Source organism: Lithobates pipiens, unplaced genomic scaffold, assembly GCF_037356315.1.
Source record: "Lithobates pipiens isolate NorthernLeopardFrog02 unplaced genomic scaffold, aLitPip1_a1.2 Scaffold_8, whole genome shotgun sequence".
NCBI classification, from domain to species: Eukaryota; Metazoa; Chordata; class Amphibia; order Anura; family Ranidae; genus Lithobates; species Lithobates pipiens.
In genome coordinates, this window is record NW_027507903.1 from 284,779,127 (window position 1) to 284,791,383 (window position 12,257).

General features: G+C 40.0%; 1 protein-coding gene across 1 annotated transcript in view; it reads right to left on the reverse strand.

Annotated features, from left to right (window-relative positions):
- Nucleotides 1–12,257, reverse strand: part of UTP20 (UTP20 small subunit processome component) — a 134,727-nt gene that overhangs the window by 91,677 nt on the left and 30,793 nt on the right. The window contains exons 14-20 of the mRNA XM_077472259.1: nucleotides 11,327–11,415; nucleotides 9,677–9,782; nucleotides 8,769–8,919; nucleotides 7,412–7,474; nucleotides 7,182–7,337; nucleotides 1,226–1,302; nucleotides 892–971 (exon numbers count right to left, since the gene is read on the reverse strand). Of these exons, the coding sequence (XP_077328385.1) occupies nucleotides 892–971; nucleotides 1,226–1,302; nucleotides 7,182–7,337; nucleotides 7,412–7,474; nucleotides 8,769–8,919; nucleotides 9,677–9,782; nucleotides 11,327–11,415 (722 nt within the window). The remainder of the gene's footprint in view (nucleotides 1–891; nucleotides 972–1,225; nucleotides 1,303–7,181; nucleotides 7,338–7,411; nucleotides 7,475–8,768; nucleotides 8,920–9,676; nucleotides 9,783–11,326; nucleotides 11,416–12,257) is intronic.

The window sequence follows — 12,257 nt, forward strand, 5'->3', positions numbered from 1 at the left end:
TGTTCTGACAGGGGGACAGAGGGGGTCCCCTGTCAGAATACGCAGGTGAGTGCTCTCAGCCATTGGCTGAGACCGCCGATCGGGAGCCGGTTGGGTACTGGTTTTCCAGGAGGTTTGTATGACAGAAGTCAGCCAGACGGCCGGCTTCTGTCGGACCAGCTGCCATACACATGGGCCAAATGTTGGCTGGTTTTTTATTGAACTGGCCGATGTTGCCTTACATTCGGCTCGTATGCTACTAGGCTTTAGGAAGAACAGTAAGACCAATTGCTTAAAGTATAACTAAATGCTCTTCTTTAGTTTTTGTCAGAGTGGAGAGGGATTAGAACTCATAACAAGTTAGGTTTTTATTGCTGTCTATGGACTTGTTGGAGATTCACCCTCTCTTTTTGGCCCATTAACCATTATAAATGAAAGTAAATGAAAATCCTAATTTTTGGAAATGGTGGGAACATATTCCATAGGGCACAATAGTTTTGGTGATAACCAAGGATTACCTTGCTTTAGAAGGATTTTCGTTTACTTACTGTTTGGTTATGGAACAAGAAGTAAAGAGAAATCTCCCCAAAGGGGCAAGACAAAACCTTACGGGGGTATCGAAAATACTAATTGAAAAAGTTTTTACTTTACTTATACTTTACCAGTGATTTCCTTTTGGAACAGTGTGGGCACAGTCCTAACCCATTTAACATGTCAAACAGAGGTCTCTCTGACCACTCATCAATAAGTATAGTATTAGTTCCTGACGGACCAGCCAAGTGGATCTTATAAGTCATTCAACTTTGACACATTTAAACTTTGGAATTACCACAGCACTTGCATATTAAAATATTTTTCCTACGCAGTTATAATCAGATATGAATGTTACTTCACACATGAGTAAAACATTACCAGCATGAACAGCAGACTTTTCCAATTGCTCGTAGAACACCTTCCAAAAAGCTTTATTTTCCATTTCATTTGCATGAGACCTAGAAAAAAATATGGGATTAAGTTTACTCTCAGAGAACACAGCCAGTGAATGTATTCTTCATTTTTCTCAGGCTGAGCCATCTAGCACATAATGTTACATTAATGGAACATTTCCCACAAGAATGTGTCAAGCAGGAAGTGCTATGTTCACAATTGGATTATTTATTAAAACATCAATAGTTGAAGGTAAAAAAAACATATTACATAGTCACGTCATAGGCAGTTATTGCCAGAATGAATATAATTTACTTACGCAATAAGCTCAATAACCGGATCCCACAGAGGGGTGAAGTTAATATACAGCATTGCTAGTAAATACCTCAACGGTACCTGTGAAAAGGGAAAGGAATGAATGCTAAATTGTTAAAAAATACACAAAATGACGAGTATTAGAACCAGCTACTGAAAAGTACAAGCATTACATTTGTCTGGTGCATGAATCACCTTTCCATAAGAGGGATATGTTAATTTCCTTTAGTTGTACCCAGACTTGCAATAAAGACACTCAACTATCAAAGAAATTAGGATTGGGCTTATCAAAAAGCAAACACTGTTTGACTGTTGATGTGGCTGTCTCACATCAGCTTGCCACTGCCATTCAAAGGTCAACAAATGGACAACCCCAATTCTTGACAACAATGCCTATAAAATGTGCATGTCAATGTTGCAAGAGCCTAGGGTATGTCTGAATCAGAACTGAACTAAAGAGCAGAAGCTGAGAGCGTACAGCAGGAATGTTACTCCTCTCATATCAGTACATAGCAAACACCAAGGTCTATACTCCAAGGATGATGTGTGCTTCAACATAACATATTATATCACAAACAATTATTCAAAGGAAATATGTAGTGCAAAAAAAATATATATATATATATGTATATCATGCAAACAGGTCAAATGACTACTGCATAACGTATTGATTACTCCACATGAATTTACCTGTGAACTGAGTCTCAGTGCAGTTAAGTATATGTAGAGTCAATATCTTTTATTTATTTATTTTTTAAGTGTAGGATTGAGTAAGAATTGGTTAAGACTCTGGGTTTTTTTTTTACCATGGAGGAGATGTCCCTTCATTTTCTATTACAGAGACACAGCGAAACGCAAGAGGAGATCTGTCCAAAGAGAGGACATAGCCTCTAAGTTTTAAAGTGACAATTGACTCTGTAAAATTACTTGGAATCTCTGGTTCTGGTTCCTCCCTCACCTGCACAGTACTAAGAACTGAGTTTTTGTTGGAGGGGGGCCATTTCTTGTGCTTTTATTTTGTTTATGGTAGCCCCACCCACCACCATCTTTCTGGTTTAAGCCAGAACGATACGTCATGCTTTTGCAGCCCCCAGGGAAAACCTTTCACATATCTCAAAAAGGAAGCCCATTCACAAAGCAAACAGAGGGGCAGAGCTACCGGGTTAGGGAGGCCGGGTTGCCTAAACCTAGAAAAAAAACACCTGGCTGAAGAGAAATTTGGGGGACAGAGGATTTGACACCAGAACACCGGATCGCTGCAGGACAACACTGGGCAGGTGAATATGCCTTTAAGAGAATCCAGGAAAACAGGTAAAGGGATGTATAAAAGGGAAAAGGCAATTAAAGCGTTTGTTAATCCACAAAAAAAAAAAGATCCTGTTCCTTTAAAGCATTTTATACAGCACAGTGCTTGTGCTGTGTATTTTGGCCCCTTCTATCCTCTAAAATACCTGGCTGATCCTGCCTGTTTCTACCCTCCCCTCTCTGTGCTGACTCCAATCTATCAGGGTTGCAGAAAACCGACACCGGAGTCAGTACGTGCCTCTCGTCATACGCTGCTATCTGCAGCTCTCCCTGTGTCTCCTCTGTCCTCCTTCCCCCTCCCACCCCTGCCTGTCATCTCTCACTATCGCTGATCTGCTCCTCTTCCCACTGCTTCAAAACTAACTGATCTGTATACCATCCCCTCGGTCAGATAAAAAGCTGTGTCCAAGTGCCTGTGCTTTATTAAAAACAATGTCTTTCAGGGATCACATGACTCTCCAGGCTCTCAGCTCATCTCCTCCCTACCTCCCTGGCTGACATCAGCGGGGGAATCTCGGCCCTGCCCACTGGAGATATCACTCAGGGAGAGCAGGCAGCCTGAAGTCATCTTATCGCTGAAAGTGGCTTAAACACTTTAAGTCCCGCTTCAACTAGAAAAGTTTGACCCAATGAAAGATTTTTCTGTACCGCAGACACTGGTCACCAGGGCAAACAGAGAGGGCGAATCTCTCCAGTGGGGACACAGACAGCAATAACAACCAAATAGAGGTTATAACCCTTCTACGTTATATCCAAAACATAAAAAAGTTTTGGCTAAGCAAAGAGTTTAAGTGGTTCCATGAATTACCTCTGCTAAAGCCAAGCTGCTTTTTATTTATTTATATATATATATATATATATATATATATATATATATATATATATATATATATATATTTATATTAATATATATTAGACAACTTGAGCTCATTAAAAATGTTAAAAGTGTTAAAAGTGTTTTCAAATCTAAAATAAATAAAAAATGTTCTTGTCTCTTTAAGCCTTGATAAACTGTATAATGATCTTGCTATGTTTTGTAGGCTGCCGATCCATGATAGTGTGGTCAGTTTACATCCTTCCGTCATCTTGCTCTCTGTGCAGGGTGTCTGTATCTCTCTCTAACCCTGCTATTTCCGTGGTCTGCGTGAAGCAGATGACCTCCCTGCCCTGCTCCTCAGTCCTCGTCTGACTTATCTTACATACATTAGTGGGGAAAAACAGCCCCTCCCACTGGACTCCCTGCTGATTGGAATGAAAGCAAAGAAAACCACGTGGCCACACAGCAGCACTATTAAAAAAACAAACACTGCAATTACTGTGGCACAAAAAGAGAGAGGATATTAGGAGTTTCTTGTGGAGACAACTACAACTACTTTAACTGCAAAAAAGAATGCTGTTGCTTCAATCTCATATAAAAAAGAATGCTGGTGCTTCAATATTATACAATTCTGAGATAAGACATGTGGGTATATTGAACCTCCCACACAATTTCAGAAAATGTAAATGTCAAGGTTCATTAATTACAGAACCATATTTGAAAAAAAATGAAAATTAGGTTTCCTAAAATCATTGAAATGTAAAAAATTTGAGCTGGGGCATTTGTTGTTTTTCTTAACCAGTTGCCGACCGCCGCACGCCGATGTACGTCGGTAGAATGGCACGGGCAGGCATAAGGACTTACATGTACGTCCCTTGCCTCCCGCGGGTCGGGGGCCCGATCGGGCCCCCGCCCGGTGCCTGCGGCGGTCGGTTTTCGTCCGGGAGCGATCCGGGACGAGGGGGCGGCCATTCATTCATGGCCACCCCCTCGCGATCGCTCCCGACGAATAGAAATCCCCGGTGACATCACTTCCTCTCCTGTAATGTAAACACAGGAGAGGAAGTGATGTATTCTCTCCTCCGTGTCGGTATTTTTCGTTCCGACACGGAGGAGAGCGGATCGGTGAGTTGCACCAACACTCTACACACACAGTAGAACATGCCAGGCACACTCACACCCCCCCTTTACCCCCCGATCACCCCCCCAATTACCCCTGCCCCCCAGTCACAGTGACACCAATGTCATTTTTTTTTTTTTTTTTGCATTGGTGTCATTTGTGACTGTAATAACTGTTAGGGCAGTTAGAGTTAGCCCCCTTTAGTTCTAATGTACCCCCCTAACCCCCCCAATAAAGGTTTAACCCCGTGATCACCCCCCGTCGCCAGTGTCACTAAGGCTGGGTTCACATTGCAGCGGTTTATGAGAACGAATGTGATTCGCACCGCACTGCAGTGCAAATCACATCCGATCTCTGTGCGATTCGAGTTCAGCCATTCGCCGCACCCGCCGCAAATTCGCACGGGACCCTTTTTTTGGCCCGCAGCAGAATCGGATCGCATGGGTGTTCACACCATGCGATCCGAGTTTGCAGATCGCACTGCGATATGCGAACTGATCTGGGGGTGTCAGTAACATTTCACTGACACTCCCAGCAGTTCGCATAGGGCAGTGTGAACTGCCGCCGGGAGGCATGCGATGCGGGAACCCGCCGCGCATTCGTGGCGTTCCCTCATCGCTCCAGTGTGAACCCAGCCTAATAAGCGATCGTTTTTCTGATCGCTGTATTAGTGTCACAGGTGACGCTAGTTAGGCAGGTAGGTATTTAGGTTCGCTGCAGCTTTTTATAGCGCCAGGGACCCCCATATACTACCGCATAAAGCCCCCTGATTGCCCCCTAGTTAACCCTTTCACCAGTGATCACCATATAACTGTTACAGGTGACGCTGGTTGGTTAGTTTTTTTTTATAGTTTCAGGGCACCCGCCATTTATTACCTAGTCTCACTAGTGTACCCCTAAATTTAGGGGTGTCTACTTTCCAAAATGGGGTCATTTGGGGGGGGGTTTGTGCCATCTTGGCATTTTATGGCCTTCAAAACTGTAACGCCCTTAGAAAGCCTGAAGGTGGTGCTTGGTTTTCGGGGCCCCGTACGCGGCTAGGCTCCCAAAAAGTCCCACATATGTGGTATCCCCGTACTCAGGAGAAGCAGCAGAATTTATTTTGGGGTGTCATTTCACATATGCCCATGGCATGCGTGAGCAATATATCATTTAGTGACAACTTTGTGAAAAAAAAAAAAAAAAAAAAGTTTGTAATTTTCCCGCAACTTGTGGCAAAATATAAAATATTCCATGAACTCAACATGCCTCTCAGCAAATAGCTTGGGGTGTCTACTTTCTAAAATGGGGTCATTTGTGGGGGTTTTGTGCCATCTTGGCATTTTATGGCCTTCAAAACTGTAATAGGTAGTGAGAAGTGAACTCAAAAATTTAAGCCCTTAGAAAGCCTGAAGGCGGTGCTTGGTTTTCGGGGCCCCGTACGCGGCTAGGCTCCCAAAAAGTCCCACATATGTGGTATCCCCGTACTCAGGAGAAGCAGCAAAATTTATTTTGGGGTGTCATTTCACATATGCCCATGGCATGCATGAGCAATATATCATTTAGTGACAACTTTGTTAAAAAAAAAAAAAAAAAAAAAAGTTTGTAATTTTCCCGCAACTTGTGGCAAAATATAAAATATTCCATGAACTCAACATGCCTCTCAGCAAATAGCTTGGGGTGTCTACTTTCTAAAATGGGGTCATTTGTGGGGGTTTTGTGCCATCTTGGCATTTTATGGCCTTCAAAACTGTAATAGGTAGTGAGAAGTGAACTCAAAAATGTACGCCCTTAGAAAGCCTGAAGGCGGTGCTTGGTTTTCGGGGCCCCGTACGCGGCTAGGCTCCCAAAAAGTCCCACATATGTGGTATCCCCGTACTCAGGAGAAGCAGCAGAATTTATTTTGGGGTGTCATTTCACATACGCCCATAGCATGTGTGAGCAATATATCATTTAGTGACAACTTTGTGTAAAAAAAAAAAAAAATTTTTTTTTTTTGTCATTATTCAATCGCTTGAGGCAAAAAAATAAAATATTCAATGGGCTCAACATGCCTCTTATCAATTTCCTTAGGGGGTCTACTTTCCAAAATGGGGTCATTTGGGGGGGTTTTGTACTGCCCTGCCATTTTAGCACCTCAAGAAATGAGATAGGCAGTCGTAAACTAAAAGCTGCGTAAATTCCAGAAAACGTACCTTAGTTTGTAGATGTGACAACTTTTGCGCAAACCAATAAATATACAATTATTGACTTTTTTTTTACCAAAGACATGTGGCTGAATACATTTTGGCCTAAATGTATGACTAAAATTGAGTTTATTGGATTTTTCTAATAACAAAAAGTAGAAAATATCATTTTTTTTCAAAATTTGCGGTCTTTTTACGTTTATATCGCAAAAAATAAAAATCGCAGAGGCAATCAAATACCATCAAAAGAAAGCTCTATTTGTGGGAAGAAAAGGACGCAAATTTTGTTTGGGTACAACATTGCATGACCGCGCAATTACCAGTTAAAGCAGCGCAGTGCCAAAGTGTAAAAAGACCTCTGGTCATCTACCAGCAAAATGGTCCGGTCTGAAAGTGGTTAACAAAGCTTCAGATCCACATTAAATGTCAGCTTGGTAGGTTAACTAGTATAGGATTACATCGATTTACACTTGTTTTTTTACCCATTTCTCATGTATATGACATAATGTGTACTCCACAGGTCATATGATAAAAATATCAATTCTACACCAACCTCCTTGAAGTCTTCCTTTGCAACTGAGTGCACAAGATCATGCCTCAGTTTTCGAAGATGAATAAGTTTATCCCGGTATTCATGGACAGTGGCTGGGACAAGCTCAGCTTGCAGTAGAATAGAAAACACATGAAGGTTTTCTCCTTCTTTGGACTCCTAGAGAAAAACGGTTTGGTTAGACTTTACTTTATATTCATTCTATTTGACAGTCCACTTATGTGAATGCTTACCTCCAGACATATATTTGGTTGGGCAGAAAAGTGATTTAGTATCCTTATAGTAAGAAGTCGCACCTAAAAAAAATAAAAAAAAAATTACACACACTAAGGGACATGTTTTAATGACCTTTAGCTGTGACCTGTTGGGAATGTGAGAAAGAAGAGACAGTAGAAGTTGTCTCCTTTCTGACACAATGGCGTTGATCTAGTGCAACTGTGCATGGTAGCCAGCTTCTAACTTCACCTTGTTCAATAAAGCTTTGACAAAAAAAAAAAAAAACACTGGAAGTCATTGGTTTTCTTTGCAGAGCTGCACCAGATTTTGCACTCTCCAGTTTTAGAAAACCCCACCGTCTTCAAGGGAGCCAACCGAGCCGTACACAAGCAGGAGTGCAAGTGCTCTCACTCATTCACTTGCTTGTTTTATTTTTTCGGCTTGATCCATAGATCCCTTAAACTACTGGGTATTTAAACAGGAGAAAAGGAGAAATAAAAAATATGAAAAGGAGGCCGAAACGTCACACACTGGGGCTCCATATAGAGAGATAAATCTTCTTTATATGCAATAATTCACAGCTCAAATACTATACATTTATATACATAACATCTTTTCATTTACAGATTTAAAAAATGTAATACACGATTCCAAACATACTATGGATTAACACAACAAAGCTGCATGCTGTACAGCTCCCTTTGTCTGATTAACACCTCCCAATGTTTCCTCCAGTAAAGGACGGATCACATTGGTGAGGACTCATTGAATGCTTTAAACAATGGGTTTCTTTCAGCAGCCAAAAGATGAAATGACTGAATAGTAAAGGCAGCATTATAGCTGCATACGCTGGCTGGGTAGAAGCCTACATGAAATTAACATGCAATCTTTCATATTTACTTGGTTAAAAGAGAATTTTAAAAATGCTTTTAGTAGTGACCTGACCATAATAATACAGAAATAAAATATGCACAAAACCACAATTCATTCCCTTGGAAACTACTAGCCACAGCCCACCAACCCCACCCGTTACCAAAAGGGTAAGAATTTCTACTGTTAAGCACATTAGACTAGCATGCTAGCAGCTGTTGTGTAATATATAGGAAGAACTGACCCCCAAATACATACGAACAACATTTTTTTTTTAGAATGTGAACTCTGGAATGAGAGAATATAAGATAAAGATGTTAAATGGTCACTATGCTGGCTTTGCAAGTTAATATAGAATTGTTTTTCCTTTAATATGTAAAGAATAACGAGTTATGGTGGCATTAAACTGGTAAGCATCATACATATAAACAAATAAATCTGAAAAGGATGACAGGGCAGGATCAATATCTCAAAAAGCTTTGCATTTATTTCGCAAGGATATACCTTTGACAAGTTGCCCGATATATTATACTGCAACTTTGAAAATATCTCCATTTGGATATCCTGTGAAAGCTGCTGTTGGCAACCACAGAACACTAATCTAGTGAAATAAAGATCTGCCAAGAGCAAGGCACTTGGATCATCAGGGAATAAGCTGAAAAAATACAAAGTAAAACAAAAGATCAGACATCAACATTTCATTACCAAAGCTACATAACAGATCGAAACATCACTGATTGGCATCTATGATATAGTAAATAGCAGTCAAATAACATTTTCTCTATGGGATATTTATTCTATGGGATATTTATTGGGCTTTTCTCAATACAAGTATGTTGTGCATTATTTTACCACTGCCTAATCAGAATATTATAAAGATATTCCCATCCCTCCATTTCATATCAGTGAATGTTAGCAAGCGTATCTAATAACATGTGCCCAAAAACTATATGTATTGTCCATAACAACCATTAAATAGATCATTGCCTGCCAATGAAGCCTCTTGGGTCCTAGGCCCTGACTTCTAACCAAATCATGTATAAGCCTCACAGTTGAATGACAGGAGCATGGCTTAGCCCAGGCACAGGGCAGGGTTAATTGCAACTTGGGTAGAAGTTAGGGCCTTGTGTACAGCCTGAGAATAGGATCCAAGGGGGATTTTAATTTTAGGACTTCCACGGGTACCTGCAGGCATTACAAAGTGGCTGCACTTCAGCACTGCTGTTACAGTATTCATATCAGAAATGTCTTAGTCCAGATCAGATTTTAACAATCCCATGTGGACAGAGAAAAAAATTACATACTTTTCCTACCCCTTACAAGTATATGTGATAAAAGATCAGCTCAGTAAAGCACAAATTCCCCCAGGACCAGAAGGCTGGTTGTGTTTGCAGAATATGCATGTAACTTACAGCAGAAGGTCTTTTATGTTTTCCATTGGAAGCACATGAAGAATTTCAGCAGAATCATCCAGACTGAGAAGAGTACTCACTGCCTGGCAAGCTATCCACAAGACTCCTAAAAAATAAGAAAGACTGTTGATGTGCAAAGGAATCATAAAGTCCATATAAAATAATTCTAGTCTATAAATAAAAGGATTAAGTCACTGACTCCTGAGTTTTCCCAAGATTGTGCCATATTTACCGGCACTGCAATCCAATGTGCATTTTGATACTCGGTAAAGAATTTATATTTTCATCTCCACTAAGAACAAAATGTATGCAAAACATAAAAATGAACTTCTCTTATTTGCTTTTTTTGTTAAATACATAACTGAAAATGTTTTGTTATATATATTTAAAAAGAAAAGAAAAAAACAGTTGATCTTGGCAGAAATTCCGAGCTATCCTATGTCCGGTACTCAATGCCTGTGTTAATTTAAAAGACTATTAGCTCTCCCTGTTCTTCTCTTGGACTACTAATGTAAGTAAAGTATATATTCTGTGAACAAGAAAACACTAAGGGGTTGATTTACTAAGGGCAAATAAATGGTGCACTTTCTAGGTGCAGTTGTACTCATTTTCCTTAGTAAGTGTGCTAAAGCATCAATTTGTAAAGAATACCCAATCAGGTGCAAGCAAGAAAAAAAACAAAAAAAAAAAACAGTTTTGCTTGCACACGATTGGATATTGGAAAGCCAAAGAGCTTTCCCATATTTACTAAGCTCTGGGGAAAATGAGTGCAACTGCACTTGCAAAAGCCACAGTCTATTTGTCTTTAGTAAATCCACCCCTAAGAGTGGTTGAGTAGTTTATCAAAAGACAACAAGCCGGCTGATTGACCACTCAGTCAACGATGTGTCCTCTCAGCTTACAACAGGAAATTAAAGTGGTTCTAAAGGCTAAATGTTTATTTATTTATTTTACCTTAGCTCTCTGCATTAAGGTAAAAAAAAAAAACCTTTTGGGTGCAGCTCCCCCACGTGTCCTCCTAAATACTTACCTAAACCCATACTTGATCCAGCGCTCAGACATAGGCTCCTGCTGCTGTCAATCAAATCCAGTGACGAGGGAGTGGGGGATGGGGCTGAGCTGAACTATGTGCGTCAATAGACATAGTGGCTTGCTAAGGAGGCATTTAAATGCAAGAGGAGCCAGAAACACTGGTGGGGGACCCCAGAGGAGGAGGATTGGGACTGCTCTGTGCAAAACCACTGCACAAAGCATGTAGGTATAACATGTTTGTTATTCTTTAAAAATCCTTTAATATTACTCTTAGAGCTGAGCACATTTCTAGCAGATCAACAGGTATTTTTCTGTACTTGTAGGGTATAGCAGAGAAGTACTACATATGTGTTTCTTTATTTTACCTTGACATATGATTTAAGTACAGAAAAAGACCAATAGGTTATTCAATAAAACAGTAAAAGAATTGGTGAAAACTAAGTTGCCAGAGCAAACAATCATAACCTTGTACTAGTATGACTTCAGTAAAGAGATTCAGCTAAGAGTTACTACAATTTGCTGCTTTCACCGTTTATATAATGAGCACACAGATGTAAACGGTCTTCAAAGTTCTGCTCATCCAAACTATCAAAATGTTTTTCATCTTTCATAACTTACCCCGTGTAAGCTGTATTTGATTTATAAAAGAAAAAATGCTTCCTATAATGTCTGATAAAATTGGCATGATTCTCTCTTTATCCATAGGTCTGAAACAGAAAATTAAAAGTTAATGATTGTACATACAATACGGGTATAATCTACATTACAATCCGCAAATTTTCCATTCTGTCCACAAGAAATAAAAAATAAGTAAAGTAAATAATAGGGTACGATTAAAAAAAAACTTTAAAATTAAATATTCACAGGTGAAATCTGTAGCTCTCAGGTATGCACATACCAACTTTATTTCATGAAGTCAAAGCCTGGCCCACCTACTATGCATAGCTATGGATCCTTAAACATGACAGGCAAAGCTAGGCACAAGGAGGCTGGCCAGCCAATAGCTTTGTCAAACAAAGGTGTTATCTGTATATCAGAATGCCTCAAGTTTCAAACACCCCAGTGTACTTGAAAAATCATCAGGTTTGTGTTGGTTTTTAAATTCCATGCCCTCTTAAGGCAAAGCAACGTGGTCAGTTTTTATTCAATTATGTAAAACCTTTATACCAACAGGAAAAAAAAACTGCTGCTGTAACTGCTGAAAAAAGATTAGCTGGAGTTCAGCTTTAATTTTTTAGTCAAGTTCATCTAAATCTGCTAGTGCATCTAACACCACCTTCTCTCCAAATCGACAATGTTGCTGTTTAAAAGTTATCTCAGTTGCTTCTCCATCCAGAATTCAGACAATCTAAGGGCTTGTGCAAATGTGTTTTGATCTCCGAGGAGTGATCCGCATTCAGATCGCTCTTCAGAAAGCATTTGACAGGTGATTTTATCACCTCCTCACTGCCTGCTTTAACCTGTTGAATGTTGTACTAGCACCCCACAACCATGTGTATTGTACATGCTTAAAGTTGCTTGCAGAGCGGCCTTCACTTGAATGGGTCAT